Below are 27,511 nucleotides of genomic sequence, written 5' to 3'. Positions count from 1 at the left end.
TTATATTATTTCATCTCACTTTTTAATAATAAATAATGAGATTTTTTATTTATTTTTTTGAATTTTTTACAAAACGATTAATAATAGAAAATTTTAAATATTTGTATTTTGAATTCATATTAGATCGAGTGTAACTCTTACGTACATTTCTAAATTAATGCATTTATTAAAATATATATAAAGGGAAAATCTTATCTATACCCATTACTGATAGACTGAAAATACAATAACATAATAGAATCTAAATGAAAATCAAGTTAAATCTACTTATTGTTGAATATAATTTATATAATAATTAAATCTTCTTTCTATTAATATAAGATCTTAAAAAAAAATAATTCAAAATACCACTCAAAATACGATAATATTTCAATTTATTTTTTTATTAGCGAAATAATTTTTACAGTTTATTCATCGTATTAATATATAAAGTGACATGGCATAATTATTATGTTTGCAGATTTCCATTCTTTAATCAAAATTTTAAAGCCTTAATTAGGTAGCTAGTTTTGCTACAAATTTCTCAATGTTCTTATCAGAACTTCCTCCTTCATCTACTGCTTCTTTAGCTAATTTCTCCCATTTCTGGCAATTTTCTCTAATCTCAATCGCAGTCTCTCCTTCCATGACTTCTCTTATACGTAGATCTATTTCTTCTTTCGCGACGATTCCTTCTTCTCCGACCTTAACCCTAACCCCTACTCTCCACACATCAGCGACAAATTTTGCATTAGTTGTTTGATCTGCCCACTGTGGCATTGCCACCATTGGCACTCCCAAGCTCATGGCCTCAAGAGTTGAGTTCCACCCACAATGAGTCATGAAGCACCCCACTGCCTTATGAGCTAGGACTTGTAACTGTGGACACCAAGTCACCACTAGACCCTTCTCTGATGTCTCATCTAAGAAGCTGCTTGGGATTTTTTCCTTCTCAATTTCTCTAACTACCCACAGGAAATAATGGTTGCTTCTTTTCAGGCTACATGCTATTTCTTCGATCTGCTTTTCTTTCAAGATAAACAAGCTTCCAAAGGACACATAGACTACTGAGCAAGTTTCCCTAGAGTCCAGCCAATCCATGCAACTTTCTATATCAGGTTTGAAGAGGCTGAGGCCATAATCTTTGTTATCCTTCACCCTCTTGTCCATGTAGGTTGATGGAATTGTTGGCCCTATTGGTGTGATTGAGTATTGCCTTCCCATCCATTTTAGTCCCTAATGAAGATTAACAAGTGTGTTTGAGCAATATATACTGAGAAATGTATATTATTATAATTTTCTATTACCAAACACTTCATATGGTTGAAGAGACATGTACCTCATCCTCCAAGCTGTTGAAAGTGTTGAAAAACACCCAATCAGCTTCTTCAATATTGAAAAACTGGCTGGTGCTTAGGCTTAAAGAGATAGGATAATTTTCCAAGTCGTAAAGGAAAGTGGGCAGATCATAAATTTCAAGTGGAGGCATTCCTTCTAATTCTACATGTGCCTTCTCAACAGGAACCTTTAGCTTCCCTTGATAAACTTCGTAATATATTTGAGTAACAGCACAAGATTGGGTGAAGAGAACAGCCCCAAAGAGCCCAAGCTGCTTGGCTATGTCTAGAGCCCAAGGCATCACCGAGTCATACACGAGGCAGCTTATTGGGTAGCCAGACTCACCATGTTTCGCTACGACTTCGGGTAATCTCCTCTTAACTGCAGCATACAAGTTTTTTAGATATACGTAGCCGCTCATTATATCGTCGTCTTCTTGACCAGAAACCGCAGAAAAAATAGTATCATCGAAGATTAACTCGACATTGACAGACCCATGTTCTTCAGATTTGGACCATTGCTTGTCTGTGAAGTTGAGTAGAGTGACTTTGAGTCCTTTGGAGGCTAGGCGTTTGGAGAATTGGAGCATAGGGTTCATGTGTCCTTGAAAAGGCATTGGAAGTGCTAGGATATGAGTTTCGGCGGCGACTCTCTGTTGGCTCCCCATTAGTTCCTTGAGGATTCTCTTAGCTCCCTCCGACTCTCCCTCACTCTCCCTTTGTGCATGCATAGTATTTGAATATTAAGCATACATATAAGGATGTATCCGATATTATTGTTGAAAGTATTGTTCAGAAAAAATCCCAATCCAAGGCATGCAATGGATGGACGCATATATAGTGTTTCTAATTTTGCAGAAAAGAAGTGGATGGTCTCCTTAGCAAGCTTCTTCTATCCATCCATTGTTGGTCTATGGTCTCCTTAGCAAGCTTCTTGTATCCATCCATTGTTGGTCTCCTTAATATTTACCATCCAACAAAATTTGGCTTAATCAGGCTTAATGGCGGTGGTCTATTGACCTAATTCAATTCTTTTTGTTTTTTTTTTTTTCTGGGGAAAGCTGGAAAGCCATCAATCTACGGAGGACAGGATATCACGGGAAGGCTAATTACCATCAATCTATAAATATTTTCAACCAACTTGGATATTTTATTATTATTATTATTGTTATTATTTAAATTGCATATAGAAATATATAGCCCTTCAAACTCACTTTGTACTTGCTATATATTCTAAATATCTTCTTACAGATTTGGTTGGAATATTCAAGTTATCTACTTATTCATTTTATTTACTCCTGTTTGCATTTATTATAAAAAAAAATTACTATTTAATTACTGTGATAGAGAAATTTATAAATTATTTCCTCGATTTTAAAAATATATTAATATTTTATTAATATTTTAAAAAATTTATTAATTAATTTTTAAGTGTTGTAAAAAAGTTTAAAATGTCTTTAATATTAAAAAATTAATTAGTAAAATTTTTAAGAATACGAGTGACCAACTAATAAATTTATTAATACTTAATGATAAAATTAACCGAAAAACTAATTATAAATTTTTTAAAATATTATAAATTTTTTAAAATATTAGAGACGTTTTAATATATTTTTTAAAATTAAAAAAATTAATCAATGAATTTAGGCTAAATAATAATTCTTTCTATTATAAAGGATGGAATGCTAGAGGTGGTCTCTTGAATTAAATTTAAATTTTAAGAGGAAATAAATTGAATATAAATTTATTTTTAATAAATTATTATTTAGCTATTAAATTTTTAATAAAAATTTTAAAAAAGTAATTTTAATAGTTAAATGTATATTTTAACTCTTTTTAAATGAAAACATTGTGTTATACAAAGATATAAATTAATTCATACCTAACCGATTAAAAAATTCAAGCTTTTGAGCAAGGGAACTTCAGATTACTTAATTACCAAAAAGGATTTTCAAAATTTATTGACTAAAAAGGTTATGATTTAACTTTTAAAATTCAAAGTCGTGTAAATTAAACTTATTACAATTTGTTCTACAGCCAGCTTACGTTTCTATATTCACTCTCATTATTCTTACACCTTCTCTGTCTAGGATAATCATTTTATAAAAAAAAAAAGTAAAACTATACAATAGAGGATAGAAAGCGAAACAGAGAAGTTGTTAGCCTTCTCTTGTTTCCATTTCTGTTTGTTTAATTTGTCTCAGAGTATGGGTTTGAGTTTTCGTATGGTTTGGTTGTTGTTTTGTTTAATTTGGTATCTGTTTTGGTCCTGCTGTGTCCGGCAATTTTTGAGGGGGTGAGGATCGATGACAACTCAATGTGATCTGAGATCTAAAAATAAGTAGAGTTTCTATCTGTACGAGAAAACTTAACCTGAACGGTTCATGCCTTTCTCTTTTATTTCTCTGTTTCCTTATTCTCTAGTAGTGACGCATAACCGTCACCCTGCTACAGTGCCATCTGTCACTGTTATTGTCATTGTCATATAGAACTGTATATACGAACATACCTGCCTTCTCACCACTGTCAGGCGGCCATTTAATTCCCCTTCGGCCCTCGTGCTACTAGGATCGTGGTATAGCTGGGCCTGTTTTCCTACTCCCCTATCACGTTAGAGGAGTTGGATCCCCTTCTGAGGAGCCCTGGCCCCGGTCAGCCCGGTCTGCTCGATTGGGGATGGGGTTGCGCACTAATGAGTCATCTTACATAGTGGACTCTGATGGATTTTGGGCCTGACTCTTGTACAAGGGTTCGATTACAGCCCAGACTCTCATACAAGGGCTCAACTACGGCCCAAATGCTAATGGCCCAGTGGTCATCACATAGCTTTCTTTAGGCTTATTTGAGCGTCTCCATGATTATAGTAGACTAGAAACGCTATGGGCCAACCTTTCTTTCTGATGGAAGCCGATGATGAGTGCAAGATGCTTCTGAATTTCGGTCTGGGTGTAGGGATAAATGACTAATTAAACTCCGTCAGGAGTTTTAATCAATATTATATGGCTAATACGATATAAGAGAAATGATAGGCTAAAAGATGAAGAGTCTTATTGAAAATTTTCAAAGATTGCAAAATGAGTTTCTAATAGCCAAGGGAGGCTATTTATAATAGAAATAAAACCCTAATATGCAAAATTACGTAAATATTTAAAATATCCAATAAAATAATTAAAATACAAAATTGACCCCCTAAATGATGGAATTTCAATATCGAACTTTTTAACTAGGTTTATGACCCTCGTCACACTTTTGAAAGTCGTGCGTCTTGAAATTCCCTTTTCGAAGAGCTATCATGAATCTCTATCAGACGTCGACAGCAAAGTTAGGTCCGGTCCAAGTCTGCCATAAAGTCCAAGACTAGTTGCTCCATGTCATTTATAATAGCTAGCGGCCTGCTTGCGGCTTCCGCAGACAGCTGACCGTCCTACACATCGTCATATTATAAAAAATCTAAATTGTATATAATAGCTAGCATAAAACTACTAAATAACTTGGGTTAACCATTTTGGACCAAGTGGAAAGTGGGTCCAAAAGTTATTTAGGTCAGTTTGGACCGGCTGTTTCAATTGATATCAGAGCCACCTTGGGTCAGACAAATTGTGCGGAACTAGTAGGCCTGCGAGAAAAGGGCTACCCGTGAGAGACGAGGTGGAGCCACCCGAGGTACTAGCGAACCACAATACCCAAGGGTCCAGTCTTGGTTAGCAATTGTATCCGATTCAGTTGCGATGAGAGTATCGCAAATTTAGCGGGACCGAGTGTAACGGTCGGCTGCCTGCTTGCGGCTTCCGTAGACAGCTGACCGTCCCACACATCGTCAGATTATAGAAAATCTAAATTGTATATAATAGATAGCATAAAACTACTAAATAACTTGGGTTAACCATTTTTGACTAAGTGGAAAGTGGGTCCAAAAGTTATTTGGGTCAGTATGGGCAGGGTTGTTTCAATTGGTATTAGAGCCACCCTGGATCAGACAAATTGTGCGGAGCTAGTGGGCCTGTGAGGAAAGGGCTACCCGTGAGAGACGAGGTAGAGTCACCCGAAGTACTAGCGAACCACAATATCCAAGGGTCCAGTCCTGGTTAGCAATTATATCCGATTCAGTTGCGATGAGGGTATCACAAATTTAGCGGGACCGAGTGTAACGGTCAGCTGCTTGCCTGCGGCTTCCGTCCCACATCGTCAGATTATAGAAAATCTAAATTGTATATAATAGTTAGCATGAAACTACTAAATAACTTGAGTTAACCATTTTGGACCAAGTGAAAGTGGGTTCAAAAGTTATTTGGGTCAGTTTGGGCCGACTGTTTCATCATTCCCTTCCACTTGTAAAGAATTCGACCTCGAGTTGTTATCAGCAGGGTAGTACTGAAATAGATCCGCCACATTAAATGTATTGAAAATTTTCATCTCATGTGGGAGGTCAAGAATATAGGCATTATCATTGATCTTCTGAATAATCCGAAATGGACCAATCTTCTTGGCGTCAAGATTTTTTTGTCATCCACCACGCTCCTTGCGTAAATATACTATAACTTGGTCACCGACATTGAAGGACTTGAAACGCCTATATTTATCAACCGTAGCTTTATATTTGTCATTGGCTTATATAAGACATTGTTGTACATGTTTAAAAATATCCACGTGCTGCTTTGCCAAGTTCCTTGTTGCAATACTGTTGTGAGCACTTGTGCGAAGGGCAATAAGATCAACTGTATGCACTGGGACTTTTTCCTGTACACAACAGTAAACGGTGATATCTTTGTGGAGCTGTGGACAGCACTGTTGTAAGAAAATTCTACTTTAGTAAGAGCAAGATCCAAAGCAGTTTCTTGTTATTGCAGATGCAGTGCAGAAAATTGCCAAGCAATTCACCACTTCAATTTGTACATCAGTTTGGAGATAGGCAGCACTGTTGCATGGAAGTTCAGATACGGTAATATAATTCACACAATAATTAAACATTCTTGCTATTAATACAAGATCTTTAAAAAAAAAAATTAAAGACACAATTCAGATACGATAATATTTCAATTTATTTTTTCAATATTAATATTGAGCGAAATAAAAATAATTAAAAATATAATTCAGATATGATAATATTTCAATTTATTTTTTCAAAATTAACTTTGAGTGAAATAAATTTTTACAGTTTATTCATCATATTACAATATAGAGTTATTTATTGACATGGCATAGTTATTATATTTGCAGATTTCCATTCTTTAATGAAAATTTTTAAGCCTTAATTAGGTAGCTAGTTTTGCTACAAATTTCTCAATGTTCTTTTCAGAATTTCCTCCTTCATCTACTGCTTCTTTAGCTAATTTCTCCCATTTCTGGCAATTCTTTCTAATCTCAATGGCAGTCTCTCCTTCCATGGCTTCTCGTATACGTAGATCTATTTCTTCTTTCGCGACGATTCCTTCTTCTCCGACCTTAACCCTAACCCCTACTCTCCACACATCAGTGACAAATTTCGCATTAGTTGTTTGATCTGCCCACTGTGGCATTGCCACCATTGGCACTCCCAAGCTCATGGCCTCAAGAGTTGAGTTCCACCCACAATGAGTCATGAAGCACCCCACTGCCTTATGAGCTAGGACTTGTAACTGTGGACACCAAGTCACCACTAGACCCTTCTCTGATGTCTCATCTAAGAAGCTGCTTGGGATTTTTTCCTTCTCAATTTCTCTAACTACCCACAGGAAATAATGGTTGCTTCTTTTCAGGCCACATGCTATTTCTTCTATCTGCTTTTCTTTCAAGGTAGACAAGCTTCCAAAGGACACATAGACTACTGAGCAAGTTTCCCTAGAGTCCAGCCAATCCATGCAACTTTCTGTATCAGGTTTGAAGAGGCTGAGGCCATAATCTTTGTTATCCTTCACCCTCTTGTCCATGTAGGTTGATGGAATTGTTGGCCCTATTGGAGTGATTGAGTATTGTCTTCCCATCCATTTTAGTCCCTAATGAAGATTAACAAGTGTGTTTGAGCAATATATACTGAGAAATGTATATTATTATAATTTTCTATTACCAAACACTTCATATGGTTGAAGAGACATGTACCTCATCCTCCAAGCTGTTGAAAGTGTTGAAAAACACCCAATCAGCTTCTTCAATATTGAAAAACTGGCTGGTGCTTAGGCTTAAAGAGATAGGATAATTTTCCAAGTCGTAAAGGAAAGTGGGCAGATCAGAAATTTCAAGTGGAGGCATTCCTTCTAATTCTACATGTGCCTTCTCAACAGGAACCTTTAGCTTCCCTTGATAAACTTCGCAATATATTTGATTAACAGCACAAGATTGGGTGAAGAGAACAGCCCCAAAGAGCCCAAGCTGCTTGGCTATGTCTAGAGCCCAAGGCATCAACGAGTCATACACGAGGCAGCTTATTGGGTAGCCAGATTCACCATGTTTAGCTACGACTTCCGGTAATCTCCTCTTAACTGCAGCATACAAGTTTTTTAGATATGCGTAGCCGCTCATTATATCGTCGTCTTCTTGACCAGAAACAGCAGAAAAAAGAGTATCATCGAAGATTAACTCGATATTGACAGACCCATGTTCTGCAGATTTGGACCATTGCTTGTCTGTGAAGTTGAGTAGAGTGACTTTGAGTCCTTTGGAGGCTAGGCGTTTGGAGAATTGGAGCATAGGGTTTATGTGGCCTTGAAAAGGCATTGGAAGTGCTAGGATATGAGTTCCGGCGGCGACTCTCTGTTGGCTCCCCATTAGTTCCTTCAGGATTCTCTTAGCTCCCTCCGACTCTCCCTCACTCTCCCTTTGTGCATGCGTAGTATTTGAATATTAAGCATACATATAAGGATGTTAGAGTATTGTTAAGAAAATTTTAAATATTTAAAATAAGATTTTTTTAAAAAAAATTATTTTGTTTTAACTTAAAAATTAGGAATCAAACGTATAAAATTAAATTTCTCATATTTATTTAGATATACTCGTCACAGACTAAATTAAATTTGTGAGGTGTTAAAAAAAATTAATATTTAAAAGTAATATTTTTTTAAATTTAAATATTTATTAAATTACGAATGATAAATAAAAATAATATACATTTAATCATATATATATATATATATATTCATTTATACAAAATTTTTACCTATTTAATTAACAAAATTACTTGATTTAAAAAAAAAAAAAAAGAACAGAAACCAATTACTGCAGAAGAAGTAGAAAAGTGTGATTCGGCTGAAAAGGAGAGGTTTCCATACGACCAAACAGAAATGCTTATAAGCATAACTGTGGCCACATAGATTGATTGTCGTTTTAAGGTTATACTGATCTTTATGTTTATGACTTCTGAGTTGGTATATCTATGTCTTGTAGTTTTGTCGTTTACGTTAAACGACAATTAATTAATTGACAATGGGGCAGCCGATCGGTGTATTGTAATGGGTAAAAGAACAACAATCGACTTTGTCTGAACTCTTACAAATACATAGAGCAGCTTAATTGGAAGTTGAATTAGGCAATTAATCAAAACGAAGGAAAACAAAACATGAAACGACATCCTTGACATAATTGCCTGTAAGATGGAGATATTCATGGAGAAGACAACGGCAAAATTACAAAAACATCATTATATATTGGGAGGCACGTGCGTTGAATGTTACCACACGTATATTCTAAATTAATGCATGTATTGAGACACCTACCATCAGGGGCATTTTCGGTATATCCTTAAACTCCTTTCTTTTATTTTGCATATCTCTTTTTTAAATGATTAAAATTGTATAATTAATTTAAATTTTTTTCAATTTGTACAATAAATAAATTATTTAAAAATAATTAGGTCTATTAGTGTCAAATTAAAAGTTAAAATTTTTCATCAATTTACAATTTAATCTAAATTTTTATTTAATTTTTAATTGAAAAAGTCGAAATTTTTAAAAAGATTAAAATCTCATTAAATTGTTTTAAGAAAAAAAAAAGTCGAGGAATAAATTCTTTTAAGAAAAAAGTTTCCTTTTTTTAAATCGATTTCCTTTTCTTTTAAAGTCTTTTGAATATATTTCTCAACATTGAGTTCTTTGAGAATGATAGAGAATTTATATCTTCTTGCTTTAATTCTTTTTCATTTGAAAACTTAGTTTACAAATAAATAAAAATTATATATGATTTTATAAAAATGGTATTGAATTCTTTTCTTATAAATAATTTATTCAAAATAAAGGATATCTAAAACCAACTTTGTAGTTCAATCAATAATAATTAATGTTTTCCATAGTTAATGAAAAATATTTTATTTTTCTATTTATTTATATTTAAGATATTTAAAAAATTCAATTATTAAAAAATATATTTTTAATTAAAAAATTATTTGAAAGAAAATAAATTTTTTTCTACGTTTTTTAATTCTTATTAAGATTTCTATATAAATTTATTAATAAATTTTATTTTTTAAATTAAAATTAAATAATAAAAAATAAGTTATTTTATGAGAAAATATTTTTTCACGGAAAATATTTTTTATAAAAACTAATTTTTAAATATAAATTATTTTTCATAAATAAATTAAAATTTTATATTTTTTCTCCGTTTATTAAAAAATAAAATTTATTAATAAATTTGTACACATATTTTAATAAAGATTTTAAAATGTGAAAAATGATTTTCTCCTTTTAGAAGAAAGTTATTTCCTTTAAAATTGACTTAATTTTTTTTTAATTAGAAAAATATTTTTCATTAATTAAATTTTTTGAGTACTCTAAACAACAATAAATAAGAAAATATTAAAAATGTTTTTCAAAAAATAAATGAATCTTTAAATTTAAAATTTTGATTTCAACTTGAACTTTAGGATTTGAAATTGAAATATATTATTTGGCTAATTAGGAAGAATTTCAAATTTATAATCACTGGCTTAATTTCATGGCAAGTATATTAAGTTGAATTTGAGAGCTCTTAAATTTAATTTTAAATTTTAAATTTTCTATTAAAAAAATGAAGAATTTCAAATTTAGGCTTGCTTTGTTTGTTTCAATGAAATAATTTATTTTTTTATTATTTAATTTTAATTTAAAAAATAAAATTTATTAATAAATTTATATATTGAAGACTTAATAAGAATTTTAAGGTGTAAAAAATTATTTTTTATTAATTAAATTTTTTGAATATTTTAAATATTAGAAAATATTTTCCGTGAAATAAAACCTTAAATTCAAAATGGAGTTGAATATTAATTTTTTAAAAAAAACCTTTGTTATGTTGAATAAAAATTTCATGTAACATAGTTTATTGTTATTTCAAATCCTTACTTGCTTTAAGTCTTTATATTTATTCTAGATTTGATTGAGATCCAAAATTCACATTTTTAAAACTTTCTAAACAAAATATTTCATATACATCCGCTAATTCACGATATCAATTTCAAACTAAATTCGCTATAACAAATTAAATCTTTTGTAATAAAGTTTTTTAGATAAAAAATCGGTAATAAAACTTTATTATTATAGTTTTACGGCGATTTATCAATAAATTTTAATTTTATCCGATGTATGTAGATATTACAATCAAACCATATTAAAATTTTTGGATTCTTTTTTTTTTCTCTCATTTATATCATAATCGCTAAACGTTAAATATGTATATAAATAATATTATGTATTTTTTTCAATATATAAGTTTTAATATTTATTATATTTATATATTTAATCTAATAATAAGTATATTCGAATAAATTTAAGAGATCTCAAATTTTACTAATTTTCATTTCAAAAATAAAAAATTTAACATTTATTATACGCATACAAGGCTTGTGTTTACAGTTTTATTATGCAGTAATATTACAAGTGACTTCTGCCACAAATCTCTCAACATTCTTGTCAGAACTTCCACCTTCAGCTACAGCTTCTTGGGCAAGCATTTTCCATTTCTCTGAGTTCCTTCTCAATATACTGGAGCTCTCTCCTTCCATGACTTCCCTTATACACATCTCTATTTCTTCTTTCGTGACAATTCCTTCTTCATTTACCTTAACCCTAACCCCAACCCTCCACACATCAGCAACAAATTTTGCATTAGTCGTTTGATCAGACCAGTAGGGCATTGCAACCATTGGCACACCCAAGCTCAATGCCTCAAGCGTTGAGTTCCAGCCACAGTGAGTCATGAAACAGCCCACAGATTTATGAGCAAGAACTTCTGGCTGCGGACACCAAGTAATAATTAGACCCTTCTCTGATGTCTCATTCATTAAGTTCTTTGGAAGTTTGTTCTCTTCAGATTCTCTGACTACCCACAAAAAATTGTAGTTGCTCAGTTTCAGTCCGCTTGCTATATCTTCCATCTGCTTTTCTTCCAAGGAAGCCAAGCTTCCAAATGCTACGTAAACTACTGAGCTAGCCTCCTTGGAGTCTAGCCATTGCATGAAACTGTTGGTTCTGGGTTTGAAGAGGCTGAGGCCGTATTCACTGTCGTCCAGCTCCAGTCTCTTGCTTAGGTACTTTGATGGTATTAATGGTCCTATTAGCTTGAGAGGGCATTGGCTTGCCATCCAGTTCATGACCTGATGAGAATTTAGGGATGTCTTATTTGAATGGACTAATTCTCATAAAATCTAAAATAATTATTGAACTTTGAATAACTGATAAAATGAGGGTTAATTCCACAATTCATATAACTAGATTTGAAAATGATGTATTTTGGTTAATTTAGTGAAATAAAATTATTTTTGAGGATTTTGTCATCTTTTTTATAAAATTCTAGTTTCCAAAGAGGGTGTAAAATGTCCGCTCAACACGAATCAAGCAAGATTTGAAGAATTTTTCAGAGTTAGAATATGTACTTACCTCTTCTTCTAACTCGTTGAAAGTGTTAATAAGGATCCAATCAACTTCCCCGACATTCGAAAACTGATCACTCATTAGGCTTATCATGGCTGGGCAGTTCTTCTCCAAGCCGCAAGCTGAAGAAGGCAGGTCACAGCTTTCAAGTGGAGGCATCCCTTCTAATGATACAAGGTCCACATCAGTTGGAATATTTAGCCTTCCTTTATAAACATGGTAGTAAATGGCTGAAACAGCACATGACTGTGTGAAGAATGAAGCTGCAGCAACACCAAGTTCTCTGGCCATGTCCAGAGCCCAAGGCATGATTGAATCATACACAAGGCAACTTATTGGACAGCAAGACTCGCCTTGTTTTTCGACGATTTCTGATAATTTCTGCCTTACCAAAGAGCTAAAATTTCTCCAGTAGTCTTCCATGGTCGAAATCTTAAAGTTTTCTTCACTGTTATTCGAAATAGACTCGACTACGACTGAGCCGTGTTTGGCTTTTGTCAGCTCGTTGTCGATGAAGGTGACTAGGGTTACTTTGAGTCCTTTGGAAACGAGGCGTTTAGAGAATTGGAGCATTGGATTAATATGACCTTGCGCTGGGAAAGGAAGTGCTATGATGTGAGTTTCGGCGGCGGCTCTTCGGGGGCTCTCCATTAATTTCTGCAATTCTTTATCAGTTTTGCTTCTCTGATCTCATGCAGACTTGTAGGAGATATCGTTAATTAAGAAGGCAATGGAGGAATAACTTGAGGTCGAATACTGATACAGAGATGGTGCCAAAACAAAAATTGACATGGTATTCATGTACATGCATTTGTTAAAGATTAAGGGAAAAAAATAAAAATAATAATAATCCCTCGTCAATGGTTTCTAGATTGATTGTGCAGTAAAATCACTAATTAATGATCTATAATTTTCTTTTTTTCTTTTTGGCTTTTCTCCATAAGAAAAAAATAATTATGAAATTTCATTAATAAATAATCAGTAATTTATTTTTGATTTAGGAAAAATTACTTTGTAGTCCCTGAGATATAGTATAATTAATGAATTCGTCCCTCTATTTTTAAAATCTGACACTTTCGTTACTGAAGTTTAATTCCGTCAAAATTAGAGGTCTCTCCGTAAAAAATGCCTGTTAGTGACAGAAAAAATGACTGAACTACCCTTTATAGAACCCAATATTTTAATCCCTGAAATTTAATTCTTACAAATTTATAGGTCACTCTCTCAAAGAATTGAAAGAAAAAATATGTTTTTATCCCTAAGATATTACATAATTAACATATTTGTCCCTCTATTTTTCGAATTCAACACTTTAGTTCTTGAAGTTTAACTTCGTCAAAATTCAAGAAAAAAAAATCTCAAACTCAATCTTCATAAACAAATAAAAATTTCAATAAATTTAATATTCAAATCCAGTAAAGATAATAAAAATCAAAATATATAAAATTTAAATTATTAAAAATAAAAAGCTAAAACTTAATAGAAATTACTTTTGTAATGCCGCTTGCTGTCGATCACTTCTCACTATTTGAAAATTTTATTAAAATGTCTCTAACATTTTAAAAAATCTACTAATTAGTCTTTTCGTTAATTTTAGTCGTTAAATATTATAAAAAAGTCTAAAATACCCATGATATGGAGGGACTAATTAGTAAATTTTTTTTAATAATTTGAGGGATCAACTAATAATTTTTTCTAAATTATAGGATCTAAATAGAAAAATATTTAATGATAAAATTAATAGAAAAATTAATTAATAGATTTTTTAATATGTCAATGATATTTTAATATATTTTTTAAAATTGAGAGGCTAAATAACGAATTTTTCTATATTATAAAAACTAAATAATAATTTTTTCATTTTAGTATTGATTATTTTCGAAATTATATTTATCCTCGACCAAATGAAAATCATACTTAATAGAAATTTTTGATAAGAGATTTTGAATTTTGATAGAATTAAATATTAAAAATAAAAATATTAAATTGTAAAAATAGGGGATAAATTTTTTAATTATATTATATTTTAAAAACTAAAAAAAAATTTCTCTATTTATAATTTCGTCGAATAAATTTTATGCAGCAATTAAGCTCTCTTTTGAGCAGAATCCAAAGCTCATAGATTCAGCCCATTCTCCTTTCCCGCCACATCTTCCTCGCAACACCCACCTGTTTAGAAGCTTCTCGCCATGCCTAAACCATCAGCCACTGTTTATGCCCATCTCCAATCACCTTTTCAAACCACCCACTCGATCTTCCACTGTTAATGCCACTTTCATCCAACCAAGATTCCTTCAACTGCTTTAATTAATCTGCTCATAAATTAAATTAATTTTAATTATTTTCTTCACTATGTTTACCTTAATTAATTTAACAAGGATCAATTGTGATGTGCCAGGCAGGATGGGCATATTAATTCCCTTAAAATTCAATTTGTAAATTCGGATAAAATTCGTTCAATTTGCATAATGCTCTTTATTTTGTCAAAATTATAAGACTAAAGGAAGGATTTGAGTTTTTAATACGGAACATCATTGTTAAATTTTATTAAAGATTTGGACCAAATTCAAGTTATAAGGAAACAGATGTAATTGTCAATTACCTTTAAGTGATGCCAATATGCTTGACATATGTCATTTCATATTCTATCACCGAACACTACTACTAATCGGTGAAATTGAATTAATTTAAAATTTTAATTTAATTTTTTATTATTTTTAATTTAATTTAATTTTTATTTTAAAATTTTAAATTATTTTGATTCAGTTTAATTTTAATTAAAAATAATTGATAAAATTAAATCAAATCGATTAATTATAATAATATATTATTTTTAATAATATAAAAATATTAAATTATAATTAAAATTAAAATATTTTAATTAAATTTTAAAATATTAAAAATAATATATAAAAAATAAAAAATTTATTAAAAAATACAATCGATCAAATCGAATTAAATTAAATTGAATTAGATCAATTCGATTCAAATTGATTTTTGCTTAAAATCAATTTAATTTTCAAAAATATTAAAATTCGATTCAATTATAAATCGAAACAACCGAATGCTTATTTATAAAAATAAATTTAGGACAATATTTATAATAAATTACTGTATTATATATTTAACTGTAATAATAAATTGATGACAAGTGTTTGCAAATTTTCAGTCATGGTTTTAGATGCAATGCTGCTTTTCCGCGATGATGCTGTTATCTATGTGCCCTGTGTAGAATGTGATCAGTTATGCCTTTGGGAAAGCTTTCTCATGAACTTACTTCTTTGGCTAATCCAATTTTGCTGATTGGTGATTTTAATCATTTTTTCATTTCCTCCATGTGTTGTTGGCAGAGTAGGTTGATCGCATCTCTATGTTTGTTGCTATACCAGTAGATCGTGTGCTGCCAATTCCTTTTTTTTTTTTCTTTTGGTTGACTGCTTCATTTGTTGTTGGTCACGTTTTTTCCTCAGCACGCCTCTGCTTTTAGGACGAATGTATAGGGATCATTGATATAGCTAAAAGTGTGATTAGCCTTGGAACTTGCTGAACTTGGAAGAGATTGTAATCGGAACATCTTCAGGCTTTTCTCTAATGGGACAAAGTACACTGATCAAGCCATCCATAGACACTATCCTCCAAAAAAGTGCAATCATAGCTTGATCATTTATCTCCAGCCAGCTCTGCCATCCATCGAAAAACGATGTGCGTAAGTTGCAATTGCAGGCATTAGATCAAATAAGGAATAATACGTACGAAAGTGCAAGAATTTACAAGGAAAAGACTAACACTTTTCACGACAAATCAATCTCTCAAAAAAATTTCAAAGTGGTTTAAAATTATTTTTAAAAAAATTAAAAACTCAATGGATTGGATCATTCATAGTGATAAAGTCATTTCTCATGGAACTGAGCAAATTCAAAGTATAAAAACTGAAAAATTTTAGACCATTTGCTATAATTAGACAATGTATTGCAAAGCTTAGACCATTTGCCCATCACATTCTGGTGGCTAAAAGGGCGGAGCAAAGCCTAATTGCAGAGTGAATCCAAATGTCAATAGCATGATAGCATGAAAAGATACGATCTGCTGTTTCTTTTCCACTAAAAAAGGTTAATCTAGAGAGATGGTAATTACAATCAATGGCGGATTTACTGTTGGGCCACCCCTGAAATTTTTTAAATTATGAAAGTGTATTTAAGTAATTTTTTTAATGTTAAATAAACAAGAGAAAATTATTATTAAATTTCTAAATTTTTTAAAAAATTATTATTCGATCCCTATTTAAAAATTCTACAATTGACCTACATTGAATATTTATCTTTTAGTGTATATAATTTTAATTATATATATTATTTAGTACTTAAAAATTTAAATATTTATAATAATTTTAATATAAAAATAAATTAGCGAAACTCTAAAAATTGAAGAACTTATAATAATTCTCTCATAAATAAAATAATAACTTTAAATATTATTTTCATAGCAAAAACTACTCCGTTCTTTTCCAATTCAAAAAAATTATTTTTAATTTTAAAATTTTAACTTAAATAATATTAATATTTTTTCTTTTAAAAATATTTATAAACTAAATTATTCACTATTATTAAATTTATTTTTATATAATAATTTTTTAATAATAAAAAGAAATAATTATTTTTATTTATTTCTATTTATACAATTAAAATTATATGTTAGACTATTTAGATTTATAAAAATTAATTTTTAAATTTTTAAAAAAGAAAAAATCTACTGATAATAAATTAATTCAATTTACTTTTTTTTGAATTATTTTGATTCTCAATTTAAAAATTTTGTGTTTAATTACATCTATATAAACAAACTTTTTTTTTTTTGAAAAGATCAAAATTAAAAATTTTGCTAAAAAATACAATTCAACTCTTTAAATTTAAATTTTTGGATTCGCTATTGATTATGATTACGAAGAAGGAAATTACAAGGAAACCTCCATAAGCAGAAAATCCAAAGGAAAATTAGGTGGAAAATGACAAAAAGAAAATTTAATTTAAAAGAGGTATTACGTTGACAACTTGACCACTGTACCTTAAATATATAATTATTATTTTTTATGACTAATGAGAATTTAATAAATCTATTAAGAAAAAGATTTCTTGCTAATCAAGTATATGATACGCATCTTTATGACTGGTCAGAATTAGTTTGCCGGTCACATACTCATCTTTTACTATATTTTCCGGTGGAAACATCATCACCCATCTTTTTCTCCTTTATAAAGGACTAGTAGATAATAATATTTTGACTTCGTTTTTTTGTTTTTATGCAGATTTCAATGGTTTGATAATGAGAAATGTTTATCTGTATGTCATTTTTTAGAGGTTTGTCTCTCTGCATGATATATATATTTTAAAATCGTACCTTTATGCTCGATGAATTACGCTCTTTTAGACCGTTAATTAGTTGAGACTTGCTGTTTTTTTTTTTGTGAGTCACTTATTTTTTTATAAAATGGTCTAATCGAGCGTTTTGAGATTCTTTTATTTAATATATGAAAGCTTATAATTATAATTTTTATTGCTTTTTTATTAACATCGTGGTATTAAAATCGAAGGTCACCACTTGATCGATTGATTTTCCTATTATGTGCTTGTGTTGCAATGTATTAGGCAGTTTGGCAGTGGATTGATATATTGAGCCAATTAGGTCGATTTGATTATGAATTTTGAATTGAATGTATTGAATTCTCGGCAGAAATCTTAAACTTAGTTTTAATTTTGGTTTTGTAGTTGGTTTGATTCACTTTTTTAAGGCCTTTTGATTTGATATTATCCTCTGTACCTGTGTTTTACCTATTTAGCCAATATAAAATACAGTAAAGTTGCATTGTTCAAAAAATTATTATTTAATTTTTTTAATTATACTTTTCTCCTACATTTAGATCATTTAGATTTTTTTTATTCATCCATATGAATTATTATATAATCATTAAATTGTAATTATTGATAATTTTAAACTTAATTTTATAATTATTTTTTAATTTTATTTTCTATTTCTCTCCTCCTAAAAATATATGTATAGTGCAAGATAAAAGAGTAGAAGTATAGGTTTCTAGTTTAGTGGTCTAAGACACCTTATAATTTATTTTTAGAGCGGAGATTGAGTTTTCCCTTCCCTTTAACATAGAATGTAGTATTTAAAAATACTTTAATGTATAGAAAAACATTATACTGAGAGATTAAATTATAAAAAAAATTACTAGTTAATCTCTATCTTGTAAAAAAATTTACTAGTTAATTTTTTAATTTTAAAAAATATATTAAAGAGGATTGTTAATCATTTAACGAATAAAAGAAAATGAAAGTATTTTTTAAGAGAAAGCGAATATAAAATCAGATTTAATCCAAAAGAAGATAAAGAATTCAATGGATTAATTTCAATAATAGAATTAAATAATGTGACTGTAAATAGAGTTTAACTAAAAATACATACCTTGATCTTCGTGTACATTTATTTTTATACTATAAGAAGATAGAGTTGATTATTAAAACTCTTAGAAATCCGACTAATATAAGCTAGTGCATAGAAAATTTCGCATTTATAGGTGTATGAAAATATGTTAGATTATATCTACCGGGTAACTTTCCATAAACACTCAACCTACTTAGTAGATGGCAAGTTTTGGTAAAAAACCAAACGCTAAAGTATCATGATCTTTTTTTCCATGAATGAAACTTCTGTGACCGCGTATCAGTTATATTAAATTTTGCCACTCGACCATATCTTATGATGACAACTCATAATTTACTTTAACATGCCGCATCAATTTCTATCGATAATTTCAGCAATAACAATTTATCTTAATTTTATTTCTAAATAATTTTAAAAATTTTATTAACTATACTCACTTCGGTTTATATTTTTTACCCATTTTATTAAAAAATTTTATTAACTATACTCACTTCGGTTTATATTTTTTATCCACATTATTTTTTACAGAAAAAAAATTATTAACTTTTCAATTACATTCAACTTTACGAATCAAATGCTGAAAGATATTTTAAATATTCATTTAAAAAAATAATAATTAATAAAAAATTATTTTAAAAATAAAATAAAATAAAATTATAACAATTAATTTATACGTCATGAGAAAAGTGAATAATAATTTTAAAATAATTAAAATAAAAAAATAATAAAAATTATGGGAAGCAGAGTATTAATTATGAAATATTAAAAATTAATTTAAAATAATATTTAATATTATTTAATTTTAAAAATTAAATTTACTCTTTTAACTATTTACTGTGACTAACATACTCATGATTGTTAAAGCTAAAAAGTTAAATTTACTCTTTGACTATTGTTTTATATAAATTTGTTATTTAAGACTATCACTACTCAGAAATTAACAACGTGATCTACACTCTTTTTAATTTGGCCTTCTTTAATCTTTTAATAATAATTTTAAAGTAAATCTAAAAAAAGTCAAATTTAATATTTTTTTATCTGAATATATAATTGGGTTTTTTTTTTTAATATTCAATCGTTTACTTAATAACTAATTTTTTTTCTTCCATTTCCCATTGTATTTATGTGGAGATGCTTAATGCTTTAATCAGAAAAATTCTTATCCGCTCCGCGAATAAGACCCTTAGATTATTATTCAGGCCAGGGCTCCCCGGCGGTATCCACTCCAAGAGAGATGGAGAAGTGTTACAAAGGCCATGTCCTCTTACTTCCATATCCAGGCCAAGGTCACATCAACCCTATGCTTCACTTCTCTCGCCGCTTAATCTCCAAAGGCCTCAAAGTCACCTTACTCAATTCCATTTTCATTTCAAACACCATGCACTTCGGTTCCTCCATCGGCTCCGTTCACCTTGACGTCATCTCCGACGGTTTCGACATCGGTGGCTTTGCAGAATCTGCCAGTATCGACGACTATCTTTCCCGACTAAAAGCTGCCGGTTCAAGAACTCTATCAGATCTTATCAAGAAATACAGGGAGTCTTCCGACCCAGTTGACTGTGTAATTTATGAGCCTTTCTTGCCTTGGGCTTTGGACGTGGCCAAAGAACATGGTCTGTTTGCTGCTGCGTTTTTTACTCAACCGTGTGCGGTTGATTTTATTTACTATAATATTCATCATAAGCTGTTGAAGTTGCCGGTTTCTTCCACGCCGGTGTCGATTTCTGGGTTACCGTTGCTTGAGCTTAGGGACTTGCCGTCATTTCTTAATGTTCCTGCATCATATCCGGCTTACTTTGAGATGGTGTTGAATCAATTTTCAAATACAGAGAAAGCTGATTATATTCTTATCAACACATTCTACAAACTAGAGAAAGAGGTAACTTATTTATCCAATAAATATATAATTTTTAATTAAAATTTTATATTTTTTTTATCTTATAATTTTTATTCACTTTATTATTAAAAAATATAATTTTTTTTATTAGAGCTATTGAATATAAAGAATCTCATATAGCTAACCTATACATTGGTTTTTTTTTTTTTTTTCTTACATTATGGCATGGTAATTGATGCATAGGTGGTGGATGCAATGTCAAAAGTTTGTCCAGTGCTGACAATTGGGCCAACAGTTCCATCAAAATACTTAGACAAAAGGATTCAAAATGATGATGAATATGGTCTAGATCTCTACACATTAGATGCCTCCATTTCCCTCAACTGGCTCACCACCAAGCCACCAAGGTCAGTTATATATGTAGCCTTTGGAAGCATGGCTGATCTAAGCAACAAGCAAATGGAAGAGCTTGCATGGGGTTTACAAACAAGCAATTTTAACTTCTTGTGGGTTGTTAGGGTTTCTGAGCAACCAAAACTTCCAAAAAGCTTCCTGCAATATTTGGGTGACAAAGGCTTGATAGTGAACTGGAGTCCTCAGGTGAAGCTTCTGCAAGATGAAGCTATTGGCTGTTTTTTTAGCCATTGTGGTTGGAATTCAACCATTGAAGCCTTGAGCTTGGGTGTGCCAATGGTGGGAATGCCTCAGTGGACTGACCAGCCACCCAATGCTAAACTTGTTGAAGATGTGTGGAAGGTGGGAGTTAGAGTGAAGGTTAATGAAGAGGGGATTGTGAGTAGAGAAGAAATTAAGAATTGTATAAGAGAAGTAATGGAGGGAGAGAGGAGTAGAGAGATTAGAGGAAATTGTGAAAAATGGAAGGAATTGGCTATTGAGGCTATTAGTGAAGGTGGAACTTCTGATAAAAATATTGATGAATTTGTGTCTAAATTAATTAGCTCTAAATGTATTTGAATTAAAAAGAGAACATTGGGTAAAAAATAAAACTTAAAGAGTATTGTTTGCCTATGTAATTTTCTTTTTACTTAATGTGTAAATTATAATTTGGTTTGCTTATAAATAAAAAGGTAATTTCATTTTAGACTTTATTCGGTTTATTCGGTTCAAATGCGAAAAGTAACTCCCTGAGGTGCGCAGTAATCAGTTCAAATCGAAAAAATCAATTGAATCGAATTAATTTGAAAATTCAGTTTGATTTTTTATTTCTTTCAGTTTGGTTCGATTTTTAATTTCAAATATTTTAATTATTTCAATTCGGTTCGATTTTAATAAAAAAAATTTAAAAAATCAAAAGCAAATTAATTAATAATAATAGTATATTATTTTCAATAATATAAAGAGATTAGATCATATTAAAGTAAAAATATTCTAATTAAATTTTAAAATATTAATAATAAAGTGTAAAAAATCAAAAAGCTATTAAAAATTCAAATCGATTAAATCAAATTGAATAGAACTAAATCAAACCGATTCAGTTCGATTTGATTTCTGACCAACATCAATTCAATTTGATTTTCACAAATATCAAAATTTTAATTTTCAATTTATTCGATTCGGTTCAATTTAAAATTAAACCAATTGAGTGCTCACTCCTACAAAATAACTTAACTAGATTGGAATAAGCAAATTATTTCTCCTCCACTAAGGGAAGAAAAACCTTAGATTTTCTAAAAAGTCAATAAAAAAATGTCAATTAAATAGAAACAATCACTTCTTGAAAACTCAATTTCCCTAATCAAATTACCTCCAACCAAACAATGTCTTATAAGTCAATTTAGAGTTTTTTGTCATATTTTAAAACTATTTGATTTTTTTTAATTAATAATAAATTTTTTATTGCTAATAAAAAAAATCTATTATTACATTTCTAATAACGAATTAAACATTTGTTATTATAAATTTTATTATTAATTTAATCATAATGAATTTAACGATACATTATTAATTTTGCAATGAATTTGAAATATATTATTAATTTAATAAAAATTAAAAAAAAAATAAAAAATATTAAAATTAAATCATTTATTAAATTTAATAACGGAATGAAATGATGTAAAAATCAATTATTGAAAATTTAATCCGTTACTATATATATATTATGTTAAATTATTGTTATTGTATTTTACATTAAAATATTAATTTAAAAAATTTATCATAAAATTAAATGAGGAAATTTTTTTAAAAAAGTAAAAGAAAATGTGAAAAAAATATGAGGAAAAATAGAGTGTGAAAAAAAAAAGGGAAAATGAAAGAAAATTATGATAGAAAAGTGAAGAGATATCGAGAAAAGGAGAAAATATTGAAGAAAATGAAAAAAAAAAAAAAGGAAAATGAGAAACATATGAAGAGAAATTGAGAGAAAGCGGAGGAAAATGATAGAAAAAAGATGAGAATAGGAGAGAAAATGAAGAACATGAAAGAAATGAAGAAGAAAATAAATAAATAATTAGAAGAAACTAAAAGAGAAGGAAAGAAAAATGACCAAAAAATTAGAGAAGAGAAATAATTTGGAGAGAATATAATAAAATGGGAGACGAATTTCTAAATTTATTACTAGTTTTTGAATTAATAACGAAATAAATATTTTATTAAATTAAAAAAGTATAAAATTTAAAATAAAAGGTAATTCTTTTATTTAAAATTTAATGAATTAATTACTAATTTAAAGAAATTAGTAACGAATTAAATTTATTATTTTTAACTATTATATAATTTAAAAATATATTTAACCTTTTTTAAAATATTAAAATTATTTTAACATATTTTTTAAAATAAATGAATTAATTAATAATTTCTTTTATAATACAAGATTAAATAGTAAATTTTTTTATTATTTTAATAATAAAATTAGAAACTGGATGTCAGCGAATCAAAACATTCAAAATCACACACTTGTCCATCCTAAACAGAGAAGGTAAAGGATCCTAAAAAACCAAGTGAAGAACTTGAGGATCTTCCCTTTCGAACCAGAAAGGAGAATTGGCACGCTCCAATCTCCATCTCCATGGACTTGTAACCTCGGAATTGCAGAGTTTGACAGAAACTGCTTCTTCTTTCTACTGAAACCATGAAACCTCTCAGAAAATCACTTCCCCACCGCCTTCTCCTTAGATCCAACCCCAGCATTTCATCCCTCCGACCCCTTTCTCCACATTCCACGACTAATGAGCTTGCCGAATCCTCCTTGTTCAATTCATTCAAACAACAGCATCCCACATCCAGTTTAGCATTTCTTTATCCCAATTCGTCCAGAGTCATTGAGACCAAATCATTTTCTATGTGCAATGGAGCCAGGGATCCCCTCTGTGCTAATTCGTGGAAAAATTTGAAACCCATTTTCTTTTCCTCGTTTTCTAATTCTCAAAATGGGCGTTTGTTAAATTCAAGTACAGTTTCAACGACGAAGGCTCGCTCTCTCAATGAATCCATCATGAGTACCCACTTGTCTAAGCTATCAACAGAATCAAAACTTCCATTCAAAATCTCATTCCGTGATCGAATCCCATGTTTTTTCATGCAAACGAGATATTTTTCAAGTGAAAATTCGGCCCCAAAAAATGGAATGCCAATTAGTTCACCACTTGAGAGCTCAGTTCCAATCGATGCAGGCTCTTCGATTCGAAAACCTATCACTTTATGGCCTGGAATGTATCATTCTCCTGTAACAAACGCTTTATGGGAAGCAAGATCAAGCATATTTGAGAAGGCTGCCGATTCACTTGATGGCACTTCGCAGGGTGAATTGGCAACAAAAACTCCATCTAAGAGCAGGACTAGTATTCTCTATAACTTTTCTTCTGATTTTGTACTCAGGGAGCAGTATAGGAACCCATGGAATGAGGTCAGGATGGGGAAGTTGGTTGAAGATCTCGATGCTCTTGCTGGAACCATTTCCTACAAGGTATAAAGGCTTTTGAAACTGTGTTTATCATTACCATGATCTCCAAGTGAACTGGGTTCTAATTGGTATTGAATATGGATTAATTATTTGCTTGAACTTTGAAATGATCATGAAATTTTCTCTCGATTTGGTTGCCTGATATTGCTTTGATGCTAAAGCCAATCCAAGCTTCATTTTATATTTCTTCAAAAGATGAACGATTTAGATGCTAAACTCTTGTAAGAGTTTCCACCAGGCAGCTAGAGCTAAATGGTGTACGAATGAAATGGCACTATGTGTATGTTCTATTAAAATTTTCCTATGAGATAAAGTACATGTCTGAATATTTAGTAGTAGAATTCTGTCTTAGGTTTTTACATAAATTGGCATAATCTGGATTTTCATTTCATTTTGTTTATTGATTGCTTATATGTTCATTATTTTGATTAGTAATTCACTTCTTGACCAGCACTGCAGCAATGAGGATGGCATGACAAGGCCTCTTTTATTGGTCACTGCTTCTGTTGACAGGATGGTTCTGAAAAAACCAATACGTGTTGATGCTGATCTGAAAATAGTTGGTGCTGTTACATGGGTTGGGCGGTCATCCATGGAGATTCAGTTGGAGGTGATTCAATCAACTGAAGGTACTTGATCGACAATGGATCTCTTCTCTCTCCATATCTCTCTCAAGCTAGATAATGATTGGGTCACAGTTTTTTAATTAGTACAAATTTGAGAATTGTTTCTCATCCCCTTTGAGTGTTCTTGGAGGTTCTACATCAACACCTTCTCAAATTTGAGAAGAAAGAATACTCAAGAATTAAGCTCTGGTACCATTGTTGAATCTATTGCTCTGATGCCACTTTTGAGATGTGGAATGTGATATCTGAGATTGTTTTGAAATGAAAAAGAGAACTTAGAATAGAACTTCCTTCTTCCATCTCCCCTTAAATTTCTAAATAATTGATATTCTAGAATAATTTATTTTCAGAAAACCTAATGACCAATGTGAAAAACTAAGGGTCTGTTTACTTATAGAAAAATAGTTTTAAATGAAGGCTTAATATCTTCTTCAATTACATTTTCTAAATATTTCAAGCTTGTTTTTTTCCCCTCTTTAGCAATGTTTTAGTGCGGAAACTTGTTATGCAGGGAGCTCCAATCCTTCAGATGCACTTGCTCTTACGGCAAATTTCACATTTGTGGCTCGTGACTCAAATACAGGAAAATCAGCTCCAGTTAACCAGATATCACCAGAAACTGAACAAGAAAAATTGCTTTGGGAAGAAGCAGAAGAAAGAAATAAAGCAAGGAAAAAGAAGAGAATAGAAAGTAAAAAAGATACTGAAAATAAAGACATGGAAAGGCTCAATGCACTGCTAGCTGAAGGAAGGGTCTTCTGCGACTTGCCAGCATTGGCAGACAGAGATAGCATTCTTTTACAGGATACTCGCCACCAGAACTCTTTGATATGTCAACCACAGCAACGGAACATTCATGGCCGCATCTTTGGGGGATTTTTGATGCGCAAAGCTTTTGAGCTGGCCTTTTCGAATGCTTATGCATTTGCTGGTGCAGCACCACGCTTTGTTGAAGTTGATCATGTTGATTTCTTTATACCAGTAAGTCAAAACCCTTCTTCTAACTAAGATTCATTCAGATTGCAAGACCTACTTAAAGTAGGCATGAACCTCAGAAAAAACTTGGAGCTCCATATCCTTCAGAGTGCATCTTACACTGTTTGAAAGGAGGTAAAATAAGATTTTCTAAAATATTGTTTTATAAGATACTGTTTTCATGATTTTTAAATCTTAATCATATTTTATTGTTTGGGACAAAGAGAAGGTTTTTTTAAGGTATATGGAGGTTTTCGAAGAGAAAACTAATTGGTGGGTTGAAATTAGAATTTTTTCAAGAATCTCCAAAAACCTTACTTTAAAAGACCTGCCCCTCTTCTAAACACTGATTTGGGGGTTTTAAATCTTGAAAAATCTTCCATTACTTCAAAAAACCCCTTTCCAAATAAAGGGTTAGTCAGTTTATTCTAGTTCCGTTTTCTGGCAGGGACTTGACACCATAAGATAAAATCACTTGTGTTGATAGCGATTCCATTAAATTGTGCAGAATGAACTTAGATGTTTTACTATTATACATAATTGATGCAGACAAATTTCATAGTTTCTGGGGCTGGCTACAATTTCATATTCACTATGTATTGATGGGATTGCAATATTTTTCACTGATGCAGGTGGATGTTGGAAATTTTCTTCGCTACAAGTCTTGCATTTTGTACACTGAACTTGAGGACCCGGCTAAACCTATGATAAATGTGGAAGTTGTAGCTCATGTTACAAGGCCTGAGCTAAGATCCAGTGAGGTAAGTACATGAATTCAAATAGACAAAAATGAAGGAACTGCAAAAGGAACCATCTTCTAAGTTTTCAATACTTTGTAATTCAAAGTAGAGCTTTGGCATGTAAAATATTTCCACCTCCGTTCTACAATATCTATCATTCTCCAAAACGACAGTTACTGAAGGGACAAACAGATGGGATGTAGAACACCAAAAGTTTAATGTAAAAGTGATTCCAGACAATTAAAATCCAGAAAAGTTCTCTCATTCCTCTAAACATATTAATTCAATATGAAGGAAAAATGGAATAGTTTTCTTGCATATCTTGATATCTAGTCATTTACAAGTCCAATTTCTTTCATCTTTCCATTCCTCATACTTCCACATCAACATTTTCTTCTGTTGCAATTTGAACAGGTATCTAACAAGTTCTATTTCACATTTACTGTCCGTCCTGAAGACATTAGAGCTGGATTAAAGATCCGGAATGTTGTTCCAGCTACAGAAGAAGAAGCTCGTCGAGTACTTGAACGTATGGATGCTGAGAACTCCCAGATCACAAAATCATGAAACTGCATCCATCCTCACCCAGTTGCTTCAACACTTGAAGTGCAAATGACATGTTTAGCTCTTGGGTTAAAATAAAAGCACTTTTCAATCATGTTTCTCCTGTAAAACCATGCTTAATTTTTTAATAAAAATAAAATTGACCACCTAGTTACATTTTCTTATAGGAATAATGCAATTTCCATGGCCATTTTGGGGCGTTTGCACTTGAAAATGTCAAATACTCCAGTGAACTATCTCCATTAGCATGCAGAAAAAATAGCGAAGTTGCATATT

At 30.7% G+C, this 27,511-nt stretch overlaps 5 protein-coding genes across 5 annotated transcripts; 2 read left to right on the top strand and 3 right to left on the bottom strand.

The window, feature by feature from the left end:
• Nucleotides 1-495: 495 nt before the first annotated feature.
• On the bottom strand, nt 496-2,169 carry LOC110625876 (UDP-glycosyltransferase 74E1). The gene is made up of 2 exons (XM_021771565.2): nt 1,319-2,169; nt 496-1,215 (listed from the first exon to the last, which is right to left on the bottom strand). Exons 1-2 carry the CDS (start codon nt 2,045-2,047, stop codon nt 496-498), a joined length of 1,449 nt encoding a protein of 482 aa, XP_021627257.2. The 5' UTR covers nt 2,048-2,169.
• Nucleotides 2,170-6,397: 4,228 nt separating this feature from the next.
• LOC110614139 (UDP-glycosyltransferase 74E1) lies at nt 6,398-8,104 on the bottom strand. The gene is made up of 2 exons (XM_021755625.2): nt 7,392-8,104; nt 6,398-7,288 (listed from the first exon to the last, which is right to left on the bottom strand). Exons 1-2 carry the CDS (start codon nt 8,055-8,057, stop codon nt 6,569-6,571), a joined length of 1,386 nt encoding a protein of 461 aa, XP_021611317.1. The 5' UTR covers nt 8,058-8,104; the 3' UTR covers nt 6,398-6,568.
• A 2,958-nt stretch (nt 8,105-11,062) lies between these two features.
• On the bottom strand, nt 11,063-12,808 carry LOC110611471 (UDP-glycosyltransferase 74E2). The gene is made up of 2 exons (XM_021751845.2): nt 12,137-12,808; nt 11,063-11,853 (listed from the first exon to the last, which is right to left on the bottom strand). The coding sequence occupies exons 1-2, from the start codon at nt 12,779-12,781 to the stop codon at nt 11,119-11,121; spliced, it is 1,380 nt and encodes a 459-aa protein (XP_021607537.1). The 5' UTR covers nt 12,782-12,808; the 3' UTR covers nt 11,063-11,118.
• Nucleotides 12,809-19,704: 6,896 nt separating this feature from the next.
• LOC110618815 (UDP-glycosyltransferase 74F2) lies at nt 19,705-21,513 on the top strand. The gene is made up of 2 exons (XM_021762073.2): nt 19,705-20,453; nt 20,655-21,513. Exons 1-2 carry the CDS (start codon nt 19,809-19,811, stop codon nt 21,384-21,386), a joined length of 1,377 nt encoding a protein of 458 aa, XP_021617765.1. The 5' UTR covers nt 19,705-19,808; the 3' UTR covers nt 21,387-21,513.
• Nucleotides 21,514-23,313: 1,800 nt separating this feature from the next.
• On the top strand, nt 23,314-27,385 carry LOC110624648 (acyl-coenzyme A thioesterase 2, chloroplastic). Its single transcript, XM_021769871.2, has 5 exons — nt 23,314-24,333; nt 24,782-24,959; nt 25,468-25,937; nt 26,564-26,692; nt 27,086-27,385. Exons 1-5 carry the CDS (start codon nt 23,500-23,502, stop codon nt 27,236-27,238), a joined length of 1,764 nt encoding a protein of 587 aa, XP_021625563.1. The 5' UTR covers nt 23,314-23,499; the 3' UTR covers nt 27,239-27,385.
• Nucleotides 27,386-27,511: the final 126 nt, after the last annotated feature.

Source organism: Manihot esculenta, chromosome 1, assembly GCF_001659605.2.
Source record: "Manihot esculenta cultivar AM560-2 chromosome 1, M.esculenta_v8, whole genome shotgun sequence".
NCBI classification, from domain to species: Eukaryota; Viridiplantae; Streptophyta; class Magnoliopsida; order Malpighiales; family Euphorbiaceae; genus Manihot; species Manihot esculenta.
The sequence above is the reverse complement of the archived record's forward strand: the minus strand, read 5'-3'. Positions and strand labels throughout refer to the sequence as shown.

Excerpts from the sequence above, each read along its gene's own strand:
- LOC110625876 (XM_021771565.2), bottom strand. The coding sequence starts at position 2,047 with ATGCATGCACAAAGGGAGAGTGAGGGAGAGTCGGAGGGAGCTAAGAGA. Across the intron at positions 1,216-1,318 it reads TCAACAGCTTGGAGGATGAG|GGACTAAAATGGATGGGAAG; the intron begins GTACATGTCTCT and ends AATCTTCATTAG.
- LOC110618815 (XM_021762073.2), top strand. The coding sequence starts at position 19,809 with ATGGAGAAGTGTTACAAAGGCCATGTCCTCTTACTTCCATATCCAGGC. Across the intron at positions 20,454-20,654 it reads TCTACAAACTAGAGAAAGAG|GTGGTGGATGCAATGTCAAA; the intron begins GTAACTTATTTA and ends ATTGATGCATAG.
- LOC110624648 (XM_021769871.2), top strand. The coding sequence starts at position 23,500 with ATGAAACCTCTCAGAAAATCACTTCCCCACCGCCTTCTCCTTAGATCC. Across the intron at positions 24,334-24,781 it reads CTGGAACCATTTCCTACAAG|CACTGCAGCAATGAGGATGG; the intron begins GTATAAAGGCTT and ends CTTCTTGACCAG. Across the intron at positions 25,938-26,563 it reads ATGTTGATTTCTTTATACCA|GTGGATGTTGGAAATTTTCT; the intron begins GTAAGTCAAAAC and ends TCACTGATGCAG.
- LOC110611471 (XM_021751845.2), bottom strand. The coding sequence starts at position 12,781 with ATGGAGAGCCCCCGAAGAGCCGCCGCCGAAACTCACATCATAGCACTT. Across the intron at positions 11,854-12,136 it reads TCAACGAGTTAGAAGAAGAG|GTCATGAACTGGATGGCAAG; the intron begins GTAAGTACATAT and ends AATTCTCATCAG.
- LOC110614139 (XM_021755625.2), bottom strand. The coding sequence starts at position 8,057 with ATGGGGAGCCAACAGAGAGTCGCCGCCGGAACTCATATCCTAGCACTT. Across the intron at positions 7,289-7,391 it reads TCAACAGCTTGGAGGATGAG|GGACTAAAATGGATGGGAAG; the intron begins GTACATGTCTCT and ends AATCTTCATTAG.